The sequence below is a fragment of the Solanum stenotomum genome, chromosome 8 (assembly GCF_019186545.1).
Source record: "Solanum stenotomum isolate F172 chromosome 8, ASM1918654v1, whole genome shotgun sequence".
Taxonomy (NCBI): domain Eukaryota; kingdom Viridiplantae; phylum Streptophyta; class Magnoliopsida; order Solanales; family Solanaceae; genus Solanum; species Solanum stenotomum.
The window spans coordinates 9747662-9765402 of NC_064289.1; the positions used below are offsets into that span (position 1 = coordinate 9747662).

At 31.8% G+C, this 17741-nt stretch overlaps 2 protein-coding genes across 2 annotated transcripts; both read left to right on the forward strand.

Moving 5' to 3' along the window:
- The first annotated feature begins 3101 nt into the window (after positions 1-3101).
- Positions 3102-4365, forward strand: LOC125874800 (F-box/kelch-repeat protein At1g80440-like). Its single transcript, XM_049555832.1, has one exon. It carries the CDS (start codon positions 3186-3188, stop codon positions 4278-4280), a length of 1095 nt encoding a protein of 364 aa, XP_049411789.1. The 5' UTR covers positions 3102-3185; the 3' UTR covers positions 4281-4365.
- Positions 4366-12431: 8066 nt separating this feature from the next.
- On the forward strand, positions 12432-17367 carry LOC125874804 (phosphatidylglycerophosphate phosphatase PTPMT1-like). The gene is made up of 6 exons (XM_049555835.1): positions 12432-13231; positions 14768-14890; positions 15553-15646; positions 16401-16483; positions 16567-16656; positions 16791-17367. The coding sequence occupies exons 1-6, from the start codon at positions 12965-12967 to the stop codon at positions 17163-17165; spliced, it is 1032 nt and encodes a 343-aa protein (XP_049411792.1). The 5' UTR covers positions 12432-12964; the 3' UTR covers positions 17166-17367.
- The last annotated feature ends 374 nt before the right edge of the window (positions 17368-17741 follow it).

Sequence of the window (17741 nt, forward strand, 5' to 3'; positions counted from 1 at the left end):
AGATTGATGTTATCTTCTTTTTAGCAAAAAATTATGTCTTGTAGTCGTACGTTTTTTAGATTAGTGCAAGTGATTATCTTGTGATGGCGAATTTGAAAACGTATAAAATACTAGTTGATATCCAAATTTCAACTGATAATTAATTTATTTTATTAAACACATATGCAATGATCAATCAAGATATTGCGTAACTCAAATTGGGAGAAAGTTTATTTAATGTACAGTCTACGTATATGATGGGACACTCATGCCAAAAATATTGTAGTTATATAATTTGTTGAACAAAAGACAACAAATTGTATGTTTTTTCGTGGGATATAATATTCTCAAGTTGGATTGTGAATGATACTATATGATCCTTTGAATAGATATAGATTTTGGAAAAAAAAAAAGAGAAGAAGGCAACGAGGGAAAACGAGAGAGAATAATTAGTCTGATCAATCAACAACTAATATAAATATAGTCACCACGTAAAACGAAAAATTTCATAAATCCTCTATAATTTGCTATTTAACAAGCTATAGCTTCGTTGTCTATTGGAACTTAAAAAAACAGATAATACCTACGGACCTTCACTCTTAATTACAGAGGTATGGTGACTCAAGTTTGTAATTTGAAAATGAAAAAAATGTTATAGGCAGCATCTCTCCTTTAATATAATTTATATAGTGCAAAATCGAATTAATCAAAAAACTAACAATAGATACAATCTCAATTTGTACGTCTCACTCCTGATCTCACTGGTTTACTTTCATGCGCAAATATTTTTTATCTACTAGAAGGCACCGCCTTTTGATGTAATATATCTAAATTGTTTGTCTCTTTTTTAAATTTATAATTTATAATTTCAAGTAGATATTGTGAAATAAACGTTAGATATATTCAACAAATACCTTGTAAAATAATGTGAACATAGTTGTCATGTTTCATTAGCAAAGTTATTTATTTTCATTGCATCTTATTTCATTGAAAAGACTAGTTCCATGTGCTTAGATATATATATGATGAATTAGATTATAAATTTGTCAATGTCAACATTTATGAAAACATCATTATTTGAAGTGCTGAAAACTAATAGCTTAGATTCTAAGATTAAGAATGTATCATGTGGAAAATAATGAAGTTTGACTAAGCTATATACAATATAATAAATTTGTTAATATTTTTTCAACTTATTAAAGTTGAATCATCCTAGAATATATGACCATTTTGATTTCGTATAGATCCGGCAAAATTAATTAAATTATGTTAGTTTGAAATTCAAAAATATCAAAGCAGCATGCTGAAACATGCCTAATTAACATTGGATAGGGCAAGAAGAAAAGAAAAGGGGAACTAAGGATAAGAAGACTAGAAAGGGGTTCGACAAATATATGATGTATAATAAATCGTTTTTATAGAAAGTGCTTTCTCTCAAAGTATAAAAGATTTCATGTGAATTCAAATTATTCAAAACTACAAAATGAATACCAAATGTCAAATAATACAAAAATTAAAAAAAATAGACAAGTAAAGTAGCATAAAGTCAATTTACTCCGGATTATTATCCCCTTTATTTTATTAGTGACAAGCAGTAAACAGTAACAAATGGAGTCAGATAGGCATATAAATTAGTAGCAAATATAGTTAATTAAATAATAAAAGACCAAGACTAAGAAACCATTAGAAAATTATTCACATTCAGCGTTTACTCCAATGAGTACAACCTACACTAGCATAAATATCATATAATTTTGGCTAAAGTATTCATTAACCCCTTGAATTTAAAGTTTTTTTATTCGGTATACATCTAAATTATATTCCATTTTAATTACTCTCGAACTTGTTTATTTCTCCATCACGTACACCTTTTTTGTCCACCTGCTCCTATTGTGACTACACGCGCGCAACAGTTAGCAAAAATGGTAATGCGGATTTCCACCTGGATAAATAATAGTCACCTAGATAAATTAATATGGCAAAAGATAAATATCAAACATTCATTGTTTAAAAGTTATTTTTGAGTAAGGGTTGATTTCGCGGAACTCCTTCTGGATTTGGGTTTTTCTAGACGTGAAGTTGGTCGATTAAATTTCAAATTTGTCTGAAATTCTTATCAAGTAAGTGTTAATCTTTGTTTCCTTAACTCTTCATTTACATTTTGCCCTATTTTTCGTTTAAAATATGCCAAATATTAAAGAAAAATGAAGATTTTACATTTTTTTACCATTGTAACTTTATGATGTGGCAAAAAATCACTTCCTCATGCGCCTAGTAGAGCGTGTTGTTAATTTCTACGCCAAGTGGACAATAAAGGTGTACGCGATGGAGGAATAAACAAGTTCGGAGGTAATTAAAATGGAATATAGTTTAGATATACACCGAATAAAAAACTTCAAGTTCAGGAGGTAATGAATACTTTAGCCTATAATTTTATTTATCAAAACTTGAAGAAATAAGAAGAAATTAGTACTTAATAATTTTTTTCATTATGATTCTGGATTCAAATGTCAAACCTGATTCTCAATTCATTTCACTGATCATTATGCCACATAATTATTTGTTTGACCATGATTAATCAATCAAAATATAGTCTTAACATAAATGTATTATTTTACAATTATAAACCTAGCTATATATTTGATGTAGAGACCATATGACTTATGAGATATTCTCTTTGTCTCAATTTATTTGACGATTTTTTCTTTTCTAATCTGTCTCAAAAATAATGTCATCATTTTATAATTAGGAACAATTTAACTTTACAATATAATATAGATTGGATAAAAATAAAAAAATGATGTCATGGCACGTGACAATCGCAAGAACTTGTACGCGTTATATGCCTGTAACTCTATAAATATTATAGCAGCCAGCCAATTATAATTTTGATTATAGCCATATTCACCAAGTTGCACTACTTGTGTTGTGTGTATTACTCTGAAAACAACCTCTCTGGACTCTGTGCCCTCCCCTTTGCCCCCACTGCTACTTCACAAAGTAAACTCTTTAACTTGTGTCACGCTTACGGTTTTGTCAAACCAATGTTCCATAAATTATGTCCTTTCATTTTGCCCCCATAAATTCATGATTTTATTTCCCTTTCTACTAAATCTGAAAAAACATAACTAAAATTTACTTCAAATATTTTCTTCCATACAAATTTACGACCAAATCATAATATACCAAAAAAGCGAGCTAGAGCCATGGACCTGATCCCGGGGATACCTAATGAAATAGCTCTTGAATGTCTCATACGTCTCCCTGTTGATCAATTTTCTAAAGCAGCTTCAGTATGCAAAAAATGGAACGGCGAGATCATGTTGCCGGAGTTTCGCCGCCTGCGGAAAGTTTCCGGGTTGACCCGAACCGTTTTAGCCATGGTACAATCTATGGTTGCTACTGTGAAAAAACCAGAGGGTGATACTGTACTTTTTTCTACTCAGGTTTACCGGCTCTCTGTATGTGACCCGGAAAACGGCTCCTGGTATGATTTGCCGCCGATACCGGAGTTGATTGATGGATTGCCGAGGTTTTGCCGGATTGTTGGAGTCGGGTCGGATTTAGTAGTGATTGGCGGGTGTGACCCGGATACTTGGCGGGTTATGGACTGTGTTTTCGTTTACAATTTCATATCCGGGTCATGGCGTCGTGGGGCGGATATGCCAGGTCAGCAGAGGTCGTTCTTCGGATGTGCATCGGATTCCGATAGAATGATCGTCGTCGCCGGTGGCCACGATGACGAAAAGAATGCTATGAAATCAGCACTCTCATACGACGTCGTTAAAGACGAGTGGATTACACTTCCTGACATGGTCATGGAGAGAGACGAATGTAAGGTTGTATTTCACAAAGGTAAATTCCACGTCATCGGCGGTTATCCTACGTGGGCGCAAGGTCACTTCGAGAATGATGCTGAGGTGTTCGACACCGCCACGTGGCAGTGGCGACTGGAAGATAACTTCTTGAGTGTGATCAACACTTCTCCTCATAGTTGCATTGAAGGTGATGATGGAAGATTATACATGTGCCGAGGCGGTGACGTGGCAGTGAAGGAAGATCCTACGTGGCAGAAGTTGGCGGGGTTGCCAGCAGGGATTACTAGCGTGGCATATTTGACAGCGTGTCAAGGGAAGTTGATATTGGTGGGAAGGGGCCAATTAGATGAACTATATAGTATTTATGCTTTGGATTTGGATTTGGATGTGGAGAGTGATGGCAAAGTGAAAAAATGGACAAAAGTAGAAACTTCTGATGAATATAGTGGTCATGTTCAATATGGTTGTTGTTTGGAAATATGACAAAAATCAGTACTTAGTTTTAAGAATGAGAGTGATTTTTTGTCCTTTTAATTTCCTTTCTAAGATGCTCAATTATTCTGGCATGATTGCTCTAATTTTTAGCATGTACAGTTGTGTATTGTGTTTCAAGTTTTGAATTGGTTTACTATCTGCATATTGTCTTCTTTTTTCATTCGGCATATCAGGGCTCGAATATGAAATTTCTGGTCAAGGATAGAGGAATCTCAACCATTTCACCACGATCCATATTGATTACTATCTACATATTGTTATTGCATTATAGTCATGGTTAGAGATCTTCTACCTAGATCCGTCTCATTTTTTAATTTTATTGGAAGCACCGCCTTTAACAGTGAGTTATGTAATATGCAAATTTGAATTAATCAAACCTTAATACGATTATCAGATAGCAAATATAAATTTTTTTAAAAAAACTATTCTGTCTCAAGTAGTATTGGCCTACTGCCTACATTTGACATTCAATTCCTTGCAGTCATGGTTAAAGATTACTATTGTGTCACACTTTTGCTAAGCTAATGGAGGAAAAAAAACGTTTTTGCTTGGTACTCTTATAGAGATATTCAGTGGCGGAATCAGGATTTTCATAAGGGGGTTTGAAAAAAAAAAGCAGTGCTTAAGATTTGAGGTTTGAACCCATCAACCACTAAGTCAACCTCTAATCTTATATTCAGGAGGTTCAAAATCAATATATAAACATAAAAATTCTTTAAAATACCTTAAATATACAACGTAATTTTTTTCCGAGGGGGTTCGGGTGAACCCCCTCGACAGACTCTAGGTCCGCCCCTGGAGATATTTGTGTTTGTAGAGTCAAACAAAACATTTTATCGAAAATGTTGAATTAGTGGGATTTCAAAATAAATATACGAAGAAAAAGAAAAAAATATCATTTTGTGGATATTTTTAAATTTCCTTTAAGATATAAACATAGCTGAATAGTTTTTTCGTTACAAAAATCAATTTTATTGACATAATTGTAATAAATCAAAAGTTGAATAATTATCTGCAAAAATCTTAATTAAAAAATATGGGAAGAAGCTATTATACATTCTCAAAATAATGAAGTTGAAAAATGGATGGTTTAGAGCAAGTGGATCGATGATATCGGTGGCTAATGCTTGAATTTGTTCAATTAAACATATTATTACTAATTAATGATCATTACAATAATGTTGGAGTTGACTTTATAATCAGATTAATTAGCTAATCAACTTGGTAAGATGATTCTTCTTCCTGACAAATCAATAATAAGTATTAATGAGGAAGAAATTTCTCTCTATGGTCCATCTTGCTTGTTATACTCCATCCGTTCCTGTTTAGCCGTCCCGTTACATTTTTTTAGAGTATTAACTTTCAAAGTTTTGCATTAATTTAATATTTAAAAATAAAAAATTAGACATTCAAAAACTATACAAAAAGTACTTGAAATTACAATTTTTTTCATATCAATAATGATGAAAAATACATCTTAAATTATTAGTCAAAGTTCATATAGTTTTACTTTAAAAAAGAAATTGTGACAAATAAAAAGGAATCAAATGTGTGTTTTGTTTTGCCCACCCTTTTAAGAATTTTTTTAATTAGAGGGTATTTTATTTCTCTCTTTTGCACCATATTAATATCTCTTTATATTTGTGACTCGCTCCGTCATTCTTAATATGGGATAAAAATAACACTATAATCCCAAAATAAATTATTTTATAATTTTATCTCAATCAAACATAAAATAAACGTATCTTAAATTAATTACGAAATTAATAACTATTCCTTATTCTTCGTACAAACGAGCACTTAAGTACATGCGAAGACAAACAAATTATACTAATTGATTTAACAACACTAAAAATGGACAAAGAATAATCGAATTTCAGTTGTCGTTTAATAATTGAAAAAACTATCATTTCTTACGTGATGAAGTGAATGAAGTTGCTCTTTCCTCAATCAAAAGTCTCAAATTTGACTTCTGAGGATGAAAATATCTTTGATAAACAACGCTAATAGGTCATACGTGACGCAAATCTAGAACACCAATGGGAAACATTTTTTATCTTTTCTCATTATTTATTTTTTTGTGTCTTTTCTCATCTAACATAACATGCGTGCATTACCACGTCTGCAATTTGAACCATACATTTTGCCTTTATGGCAAGTCATCTATAGTAGGGTTAGTCTTTGTCAAAAAACAAGAAGATTACCTTTATTCCCATTTAATTTAAATTAATTTAATCGGTTTTCCTTTTTCCATTTCCCTTTATTCCTTTCTGTTTTAAAAACAACTTTACTTCTTTTTCCTCTTTTCCTTTTTTCCTGTAGCAGCTTTGTCCAGCTGTAGAGAATCCTATGGCAGTGACTAGTGTCGGTAAAATGAGCTCATATTTTAGTAATCTGTCTAATTCGTTTATATTTTAATGGGTTGGATGAGTAATTTTTTACATAGGTAAAATATAAACTGATATTCATATTTAACCCATAAAAATATGGGTAAACTATGGATAAAATATAAATTAGCCAAATGAGTTAAACTTCTAACTTTTATTCACTCAAAATTCATGATATCACTAAAATTATTGTAACTTCTTTTTCCTTTTATGTTCTTCTACCGAACTAGTTATTTTTCTCTATAATTGAACATGTGAAGTTTTTGGCCCTTCAAAAATATATATTTTAAATGTACATTTCTTTTGTTAATTATAATTATATTTTTTATTTATTTAATTTTATATTGGATAATAAATAATAGTGTAAAATAAGCAAATCATGTATTAGTATTGACATTGCTTAAAGTACATTAAGCATGTTTTAGTCCTAAAATGCAAATATTCATTTACTTTGAAATTAAAAATATTTTCCCCTTGTTATTACATAGATTTATTTTATATTGAAAAGTTATACGATTTTTTTTTTACTTTCATGATACAACAAAACTAAATGACGCATTTTCAATATTTTTCATCTAAAAAAAAGACTAAAATATTTTCTTCATGTTGAATTCTTAAGTAGAGTACTATCTATAATGAAAATATGGGTAAATATGAGTAAACTAATATTTTACCCCATCCATTTTTATCCATATCAAATATGAGCGGGTTGAATTATAACCCATTTTATGTTGACCCATTTTCAGCCTGTCCAAATTTGACCCAATCCGTCCAATTGCTACCACTAGTGACTAATAAAGTTTGGGAACTAACGAAAAAAATCTACACAATTTTCGTCACTTTAAAGTTTATTCCTATACGCGGGGTTTGAAGATGGTAGTGTGTACGCAATCTTATCTTATCTTGCGAATGAATATAAGAAGAGTATTATTTTTAATAGACCCTCAACTCGAGTAAACTTAATAAATCAAGCATGTAAAGCACGAGTACAATAATTTTAATTAGTTTAAACAAGTTTTATACTACCATTATAGTAACAAAAGATTAAAACTAGCTGTGGCAAAGTATTTTACATATCTTATATATTTACGAGTTGTCCACATCATGCTTAGCTTACTATAATATGGTGTATATATATATATATATATATATAAAGACAATTAAAATCTTTGAAATCTCCAATATATAAAACATACGATGTTGCCAAAACTATCAAACTTTTTATGTAGTGCTATAAGCAAATGGATTTTTCCATGACAACGAATCATGCCAGAACACTTGACCATCACCCTTCATGTCCAATAGTGGAGCCAAAATTTTTAATAAGGGGGTTTAAAATTTGAAGACATAGACACACGAAATAGTTGAAGGGGTTCAATATCTACTATATAGCTAAAAACATATTTTAACCATGTATAAATAATATATTTTTCCATCGAAAGAGATTTGGATGAATCCCTAACTATAAGATGGCTCTGCTACTATCTGCGGCCTAAGTACTCTCCTATATATCTAGATCATATCCTCGATAACTGAAGTTGCCTCATAATTTTATTTTGTTTTAATATTCTTTTGGTGGGATTGTGTGGGAAAACAATTTAATAAGTCTAGATCAATCTACAAGTTTACAAACTTACTTTAAAGAAGAAGAGGTCCAATCTACATTTACCTTGTCTTGATCTTGTAGTTTATTAATATGGAATAAACTAAATATAGAGTTGACCCACCCAAAAATAGATATCTAAAGGAAAGTCACTCTCACAACGTGTTTCATCCAATTAAATTGTCGAATATGTTAGCCACATTGAAATCAAATTAGATCCACATATAAAATGTACACTATGAGATATAAAACCTTAGGTGAAATTTATTTTTATTTAATTTGGACAAAATTAAATGATTTTATATGACAAAAAATAGAAGTATGACTTTGTGTGATAAATTAAAAGTTAAATAATTTTCCGCAATAATCATTAAAGTTGAATGAATTCTATGTAACAAAAAATAAAAAAATGTGACTCTTGTCACATGTCAGAGGCGTTGGCTCGAACAAACCAAATAACTTTTATTTAGATCTCTCGAGATATATTAAATATATGAATAGAATAACTAAATTATATTGTTATATGAATTCATGATTCATAAATTTTAAATTTTTGATAATTCATCTGAAAGAGATATCATGAACTTCTCTTTGCGATATTTTTCCTTCTAGAAGACTAAAAAAATCTTTTCTTTTAAAATCTATATAATTCAATATATATGGATATATAACCCTTTCACATCACATCCATATAAAATTGTGATCCAATTAATATTCCAAGTTAGTGTAGAAAATTAAAGGACAAAACAAAAAAGCAAAAGTGAGCTATTGCCTATGCATGATCCACCTTTGTTGAATGGTCCAGTCTCGAATCCTTCTTAAAGCTCTAATCAGCATTTCTTCAAGTAAACGCCATATATAGTAAATGACATATATAGTTTTACCTCGTACTCTCCCTCCCTTTCACATTAAAGATTTTTTTTGTTTTTAATTTCGTGGTTTTAAACTAAAGATATATAAAAATATATTAAAATTATCTTTTAATCTGATGACTTAAATATGTTATGTGAAAAGCTGAAACTAAAGAGTTTGTCTTAAAAAAAATCGTTCTTTTGAGAGACACTAAATAAAATGGAGGAAGTACTTATATTATATTATAATATATAGTGGTGTGTCAACTATTGGAGTTTCAGATCTTTTTTCTTTTGATGTGAATAAATAAATGAGAAAATTTCAAACATGACTATCATTTGGGTATATAATTAACAATCTATAAATCTATCTTCCCCCACCCTCTTTATCTGTATTTTGAATTTTCACCCTTTGTTGAGGTATCAAACAACTGTATTTATATATTCTTTGAGATGTATTATATTTATTGGATTCATATTTCATAGTGGATTTAGATTGTATCCTGTGTTTCCACCTATGTGCCTATATTTGTATGTATTATTTTTAAGTGTTAAACGTCTGTATTTGTTGAATCATATATTTATATAAAAGAGAACCCTAGGTCTGCATACGTGGCGCCATCACCAGCTAAAAATTTCCTTTTAAATTTATTTATTTTCAAATATAGTCTTCTCCTTTCATGAAAAGATGTGACTTTTATCAAAAATTATGACTTTTATGAAGAGTTTGACTTTTATGAAGAGTTACCCAAAAATAGTCATCTCCTTTCATGAAAAGACGTGACTTTTATGAAAAGTTGTGACATTTATGAAGAGTTACTACTTTTATGACGAGTTACAACTTTTATGAAAAATTGTGACTTTTATGAAAGGTTCTGACATTTTCGAAGAGTTGTGACATTTCCGATAAGGCACAATAAACATTCCTTCACACCATCTTATGTTGTCTATAAATAGAGGGATTTCCTCTCATTTTAAAATAATGAAAATTCTAAACTTCTTCTTTTGCACAATTAAATATTCAAGTACTTTACTCCTGTTGAATGGCTCACTGACACCATTGTTTTTGTATCAATATACTTGTGAATAAAATCGTTCCATCCTGAGAGGATCTATTCTATTAAACCTCGGGTACTAGAGGGGAATAATTTTCTTAAGGGGACACCGTGCATTCAGTGGGCTCAATTTTTTTCCTTTCTGTTTCATTCTATTGTTATAGATCCTGGTATATTTTTTTTAAAGTCATTAATTTATGCTTATGATAGTAATTGTTGTTTTTTAGTACATGTTTTAAACTTTGTTGTTTATGTTTCTGCAAAGTTATTATTATAAGTATTTGCTAGTACATATAAATATTATTTATTTATTAGAAAATTTAATATCTCATGTTGATGTTCATCTAATTTCCCTACAATATCAAATAGCAATACTTCCTGGAGGCAAAAGGATAAATTATAAAATCAAATTAAAGATGATTGATTGAAGGATATTTGATAAGATGTTATAATTAGTCTTTTCCTTTACATTATTAATGTTCGTTACTACGTAATCTTGTATGTAAGATAATATAGTGTTTTAATTTTAATGACGGATAGATTGTAAGTATTATTTTATAAATTATGTGATATTAATTTTACTAGTTGTATTATATGTTTCCACCTTTTTTTTTTTAACATATTTTTAAAATATCAGACGATTGTATTTGTTACATTCATGCGTGCATAAACTCTCTGTACCAACACCGAATTAAAATTTGAAAAAAAAGAAGAGGAGGTTAGAGGAAAAAGTAAAGAAGGAACTTACTTTTGTCTTAAATTAGCCAAAATAACTATATATTAAGTAACTAATTCGAAAAAACAATCATATTGCTTAGTAGTAAAAATGAAATAGTATATTTCCTATGATAAGGATGGTTACTTAGGTACAGCCCAAAAATAATTATACAGTAAGCTAAGGCCCCTCAATAAGATGCAAGAATCATAGCCCAGGATAGTGATCCCAGCAGCCCAAACATTACAACTCCTTCACCAGCATTAATAAATGATCAACAATCTTTTATTATCTCACTTATTTTTTCATATTTGATAAGTTTTAATTTTAAAAAAAAATTCTATTAGCATTTACACCTGATATTTCAAGTCTATTATCACATATTTTCACCAACTTATCTATCATAAATATCTTAAAATTATCCTTAACGTATTATATATGATATTTCAAGTCTACTATCATATATTTTCATTAAACTTATCTTTCATATATACCTTAAAAAGATGTACTAGTTCTTTAGTAGTAGTTTTCTTTTAGGCATGATACATAAACATGATCCTTAACCTGACGTCAGTTGGCAATTATGATCTTTAACTTTGGGTGTGCACAAGTAGACACTGAAACTTGTATATAATTTAACAAATAGATTCGTCCTACATGACACCCAGCTACATGGCAATTTTGTGTCATACATGGCTTCCAACGTGTATTATGCCATGTAGGATATATGTGTCTACTTGTTCAATTTTATACAAGTTTAAGTGTCTACTTGTGCACACTCAAAGTTGGATGACATAGTTGTCCATTGAAGCCAAACTAAGGATCATGTTTATGTATTATGACTTTCTTTTATTATGTAATACTTTCGTTGTTTGGATAAAGATTAAACGGAAAGAAAACACTAATTATTTTTTTAAAAAAATAAAAAGATTAAAACAACATTTGTTTTAAAACAAAATGGTAATACTTAAAAACAAAAGAGAATTCTTGGACATCCTAAAATTGTTGTTTCGAACCACCTTGGAGCAATAAAAGAAATACTTTTTTCCCTACTATATTAGAAGAGTGACTGCAGAGCTAGGATTAGTGTTTTTTTAAATCTGTGTTCGATACTTTTATTGGAACTTGACTAAATTTGAATTTGCATCCGAAAGCCTTATCAAATGCTTCCTAACAAAAATGACTCAGTATCGAGGAAGCTATTAACATGTTGTTATGTGTCCTTAGAAATCATCTCAAGGACCAACATGAGTTGTGGTGCAGTAGAGTGATTATTTTACTCTTAACCAAAGATTACAAATTCAAGTTTTGGGTATGAATTTTTTTTTTGTTCAGAGCGCCAACCCTGAACGTGCCGTGCTGTGCCGTAGGAAAACCAAAAAAAAATAAAAAAAAATTCATCATAAGGGCCCTACCAGAAATACTAGGCTTAAACGTGATTCGTGAATTGTCGTTTGGGGTTTCCACGTCACCGTCAAAAATTACTTTTAAGTTTATATTTTAAAAAAGGATTGAAATTACGTGGCACACACACAGAGAAAGGGGACAATCTGAATTCCCAAGTAGAGTATCGTCTAGGGTTCTTCAATTCCAAGCTATCTCCACTCTTTTACCGATTCGGATTCAATTGATTTTCCAAATCAAGGGTCTCAACCGTCTCCGCAAGATCTTGTCCGTCTGATCGATACAATTTTCTCTAAATATGGTTGAAATTTGCAAACCCTACCTTGATTTTAATCAAAGTTCGAACCTTTGTTGCAATTTCAGCAACCCCGATCCGTTTCACTGATAATTTGCCTAATTTTGAGAGAAGGATCCATTTATTTTATGTTGATTTTGAAGACAGTGATGAGAATGATATTGGGTTTACAAGTCTCTTAGTTTGAATTTTAGGTGAAAGCTTGTGGTTTCGTGTGGAATTTGCACTTTGTTTATCAGTGCGTTGTATAAATCTTTTTTAAAAAAATTTCTTTGGTAAGTGGGTTCTGCATTTTGTTTTTTACTCTTTTTTTTTGTGATCAGTCAGTTGTATAGATTTTTTTTTCTGTTTCAAGTATTATCATGTATATAGAGGAAGAGAAGAGAGGAGAGTTGGAGAATGGGGAAGTGGAGATGGGTGGAGTGGTAGAGAAGGCAGAGAAATCATTTCCTGCTGATAAGGTGGTGTGTTCTAGTGGTAGTAGTGGCAAGAATGCTATTGTTGTGTTGGATGTCAGGAGGGTCATGGTTGGAGTTGGTGCTCGGGCTTTGTTTTACCCGACACTTCTCTACAATGTTGTTAGGAACAAGATTCAAGTGGAGTTTCGCTGGTGGGACTGGATTGATGAGGTATACCAGCTTTTGACACTTTTTGTTGTCCTGGCTTTAGTGTATACACTTGTAATGAATGCCTTGTTGTTGTTATTGTTGTTCCCCTTTAATGTATACACTTGTAATGAATGCCTTGTTGTTGTTGTTATTGTTGTTCCCCTTTAATGCATACACTTGTAGTGAATTACGTGGTCTTTTTAAATGTATCTTTGTCATTGTGCAAATGATGTCAGTATGCTTCAATAGTTGTTTAGACAAGATGGAATGTTTTTGCGTATAATGTCCAATCCCTATGGCGTATCCAAATAGTTATGTGATGTGGTGATAAAATTTTGAACTAGTTATATTAGAAATTCATTCTAATTAATTGTCATCTGAGGCAGGATAGATCTTTCTGAAAGGCATTGTCTGGAAAAAGTATTTACACCTCATCAAAAAAATAAAATTAGTTACATTAAAGTTGATTACTTTGATTGCTGATGTTGAACTGTTATAACATCTTACTGAACTTCTAAGTCATGAATGATGAACAATAGTACTATATGCATGATTATTCAGAAAATGAGGGTGCAACTGAATTGTAGAAATATCAATTGCGTAGTTTTTACCTGAAAGAACATGTCTTTGGACATGCTTGTCAATAATAAACAGGCATGTAATAGATTGATATAGTACTCTGTATCAAATGCATTAGAAAGATGATTATACGTCTGTCCTTGGATTGACAAGACAATGACACCTGGGGAATAGTATTTTTCTTGTGATAATCTACTAAAAGAAATTTGCCTTTAATCATCAACTTCGACATGTGGCAAAAGATGGATGCATTGTTATCCAGGAAGATGAACCAATAGAAAATTTGTTGAGCTCTTCTTTAAGTAAGTTACTCTCACTATTGCCATTGCCGATCAACTCTCTTACATTTCCTTCTTTGTTTCCTGAAAAAATATTTACTTTCTTTAGTTAGGAAGTATTTCTAATATTCTAATTAGTTTTAGAATGTTATGTACCAAAAGGTGACTTGAGATTCTCCTTTATATCAGTACAAGTTGACATTGATCAGAAAGATAGTTCTATCCCCACTCTAGATCAAATCCTTTTAAATTCAGTAAACTTCAATGTTTGCCGACATCCTGGTCAAATTAAGAGGACTGATTTTGGAGGGAGTATGTATAGTGATGTTGACGACTTGACGTTCCTCATATCTGTTTTATGTTTTACTGGTTTTGTTTGAATTATTTGTTCAAGGTTGTAGAATGTCTGGTATATGTGCAGCGAGGTAAAGGAGGTGCATGTAGGAATCTTAACAAATGTCTTCTTACATCTTAAACTTTCATGATATAAGCTGCAATTCTTTTCTCGTAACTCCATATGCATCTATCTTCATATTGGAGATTAAGTTTGTGTGTTTGCATTGACCATCTTGGAAGATCGCATAGGTTGATTGATGTTCATGTTCTTTCAATTATTTTTTAGTGAATAGTTGGGTAGTAGTTGTACTCTAATATTTTACTGCATAACAAGATTGTATTACTGACTTAATCTCCCCTTTAGTTTGTGTTATTAGGTGCTGTCCCTTTCCCATCGGATGTGAAAAGGCTTAAGGAGCTTGGTGTCTCCGGTGTTGTCACCCTTAATGAGCCATATGAGACTTTAGTTCCGACTTCTTTATATGAGGTTAGTTCTTTTATTACTGATATTTGTTTTGATCTTTCTGTTATGCTTAACTTAAAAGACAAGTTAGTCTTCTATCTCAAAAAAAGAAAAGAAAGATAAGTCAGTCTTTCCTTATCGATCTAGAACAAAATCAAAAAGGAAAAACAGAAGTCAGTCAACATTGAAGTTTTCTCCTTCATGCGGTCTTTCCTCATCTAAAAAATAGAAATGATAAGTCAGTCTTCATTCAAGCTTCACCTTCATCCCCTTCCTCTTATTTCCTTTGCATCCCTATGAAATTGGAATGCGCATTAAGGACATGTTGAGTATCATTGCATTAGCTGAGGACGATGTACATGCACCTAACTTGTTTTGGTGAATGGTCTATTTGTCCGTTGCAATTCTTGTTTAGGGCCTTTATTTACCGATTGTGGTCTGATCTTCTTCACGGTATTACTGATATCAATTCTATAAATATGGGATACAGTAGTGTTGACTTTCTACCTCACCCCAGTACAAGTTAAGTTTTTTACTTCTTAATTCCTACATTTTACTTTTCACTATTAACTAGTTGTCTAGTTCATGTACTTTTACACTATGGATTTGTTACTTAAATTTCCTTCCCATTACATGATCAAGTGTTTTTTTTTCTTCACATTATTGTTATCTATTATTTCTTGCAGGCTCATGGTATTCGTCATTTGGTTCTCCCCACAAGAGATTACTTATTTGCGCCATCACTGAATAATATATGTCAAGCAGTAGAGTTCATCCATGGTAAGTACCTTCCCATCCCCTTTTTAACTAGTTCGTTGATTTATTGTCAACATTCTTGACCTTAATTCCTGGATGCTTTTGGGATTTTGTCATGACATCACTGTCGCTTACCATCTTGAGATTCATCTAGTGTCCAAACTCTGGAACTATGAGCTGTCTCCATCATATAAAAAATGACAGTCTGAGGGTTGAAGTGTCCAATTCTTGGGTTGACACAGATTTTTTGATAATCAAATTTTATTCTTGAGACTAGACAAAAATACTTTAAACTACATGTTTATCAAATAAAAAATATATTACAAATTCAAATGCCGTGTCATGGTTAAGCAAAAGTCAACAGAACATTGGTCCATTCAAATATTTGTTCAATTCACTAAATTGTGATTATGTCACTTAAAATGTGATCGAGTACATGTGTTAAGGTGCTGGTCTTGCTATTTGGATATAGTACTTTTTGAGGTATCTGCCACTTTGTATATTGACTTGTTTTCACTTTTGTTGCCTTCTGTCAAAACAAATAAGGGTGAACACAAAATTCCATAGAATTAGCCTTGGTTGAATAAATATCTATGTTATTCCTCTTGTCTTCTCTCCTCTTCCTTCATACCTAATCAAGATTGAACCTCTACACTTTTCCCCTGGCAGAAACTATAGAAAATTCCAACAGAATTGTTTAAAGTACTGCCAGAGCCCAGAGGAGGGTTTACTCGTAGGTTAAGTCTTTTAAGTAAACTTTTCTTGTTTTTCTTTTAAGAAAATGCTTCCAATGGACAAAGTACATACGTGCACTGCAAGGCTGGTCGAGGACGTAGCACAACCATTGTCTTATGCTACTTGGTGGGTAAACTAGAACTTGTTTGAATGGATTGTTTTGAAATCACTTTACACATTTTCTTTCTAAAGTTTCTTTTGTTTTGTAGGTTAAGTACAAGCAGATGACACCAAATGATGCATATAACTATGTGAAGTCAATTCGTCCAAGGGTGCTTTTGGCCTCTACCCAGCGACAGGTGTCTCAGAGATTTGCCTCATTGATCCTTTCTCTTAGATGCATGATTTTTCTTCCTTAATGAGATACTCTAGTTGACTTGGTTTTTATTTTTCTAGCTATTGTTGTTGATTCTGTTTTTCCACTAATAACCAGGCTGTCCAGGATTTCTACCATATCATGGTGGAAAAGACATACAGTTCTAACCCCTTGACTAGTATGATCTCGTTGAGTTCAAGGTTCTTGGCTAGACGTAATTTGCTCGCCTTTGATGATGGTGCTGTAGTGGTGATAACCGAAACAGATCTAGATGGATATGATTCGAGCCTCGACTCTAGGGTGGCTGGATCCGAGATATGGGCTGATTTGAATTTGGTTTACAGGGTTCGAGTTGCTGGTGGGGCAGCCTTAGCAAGACTCTCCTGTATGTGGCTTTGCTGCCACACCGACCAGAAGATTCTGAATCAGAAGCCGACTGCAAAGAGCAAGCAGCTGGAAAGTTTTACTGTAGATATACATGTGTTCTCTTAAGCTAAAAGTTGTATGTATACACGTGTTCTCTTAAGTTCAAAGTTGTATAGGTTTCTTCCGTACATAAAGATGCGACAAGGTGCCTACTGTTTCAGTTGTCTCTACCAAAAAACCTTGACGTTCTCAATGTAAATATGGTGTAATTCTCATGTTGCATGGAAGTTTAAGAGTAAATGTATATATAGCTTTCTGCAAAATTTGAGCTTTGGTGATGTGTACCTTACTACCTGTTAGAATATTTTGTGGTTTCTGAACGGGGGATTTGCTACTCAGGGCATATATAGATGCATCAGGTTTGCATACAAAGTCTGAACAATCTGTATGTTAATTCACTTAGCTAGAACCTCCTTTTTTTTTCTGGTTTATTTCCAGCAACACCAAGTAACCATTTGCCTATGGACATTGAAGTTCTATATGATGAACTTAACTTGTTTGGTATTGAGAGTTTGAAACATAGTTATTTTGCATTAAGCAGTTAAAAAAATTGGGTGTATTACATTACATTAAGCAGTTAAAGAAAAATAGAGGAAATTGTTAGGGGTCGTTTGGTTTGAATACAAGTTATGATGGGATTAG

Bases quoted from the DNA above. Each gene is read 5' to 3' on its own strand.
- LOC125874804 (XM_049555835.1), top strand. From the start codon at position 12,965: ATGTATATAGAGGAAGAGAAGAGAGGAGAGTTGGAGAATGGGGAAGTG. The intron at 14,891-15,552 runs GTTAGTTCTTTT...TATTTCTTGCAG, and splicing joins TTCCGACTTCTTTATATGAG to GCTCATGGTATTCGTCATTT. The intron at 16,657-16,790 runs GTGTCTCAGAGA...ACTAATAACCAG, and splicing joins TGGCCTCTACCCAGCGACAG to GCTGTCCAGGATTTCTACCA.
- LOC125874800 (XM_049555832.1), top strand. From the start codon at position 3,186: ATGGACCTGATCCCGGGGATACCTAATGAAATAGCTCTTGAATGTCTC.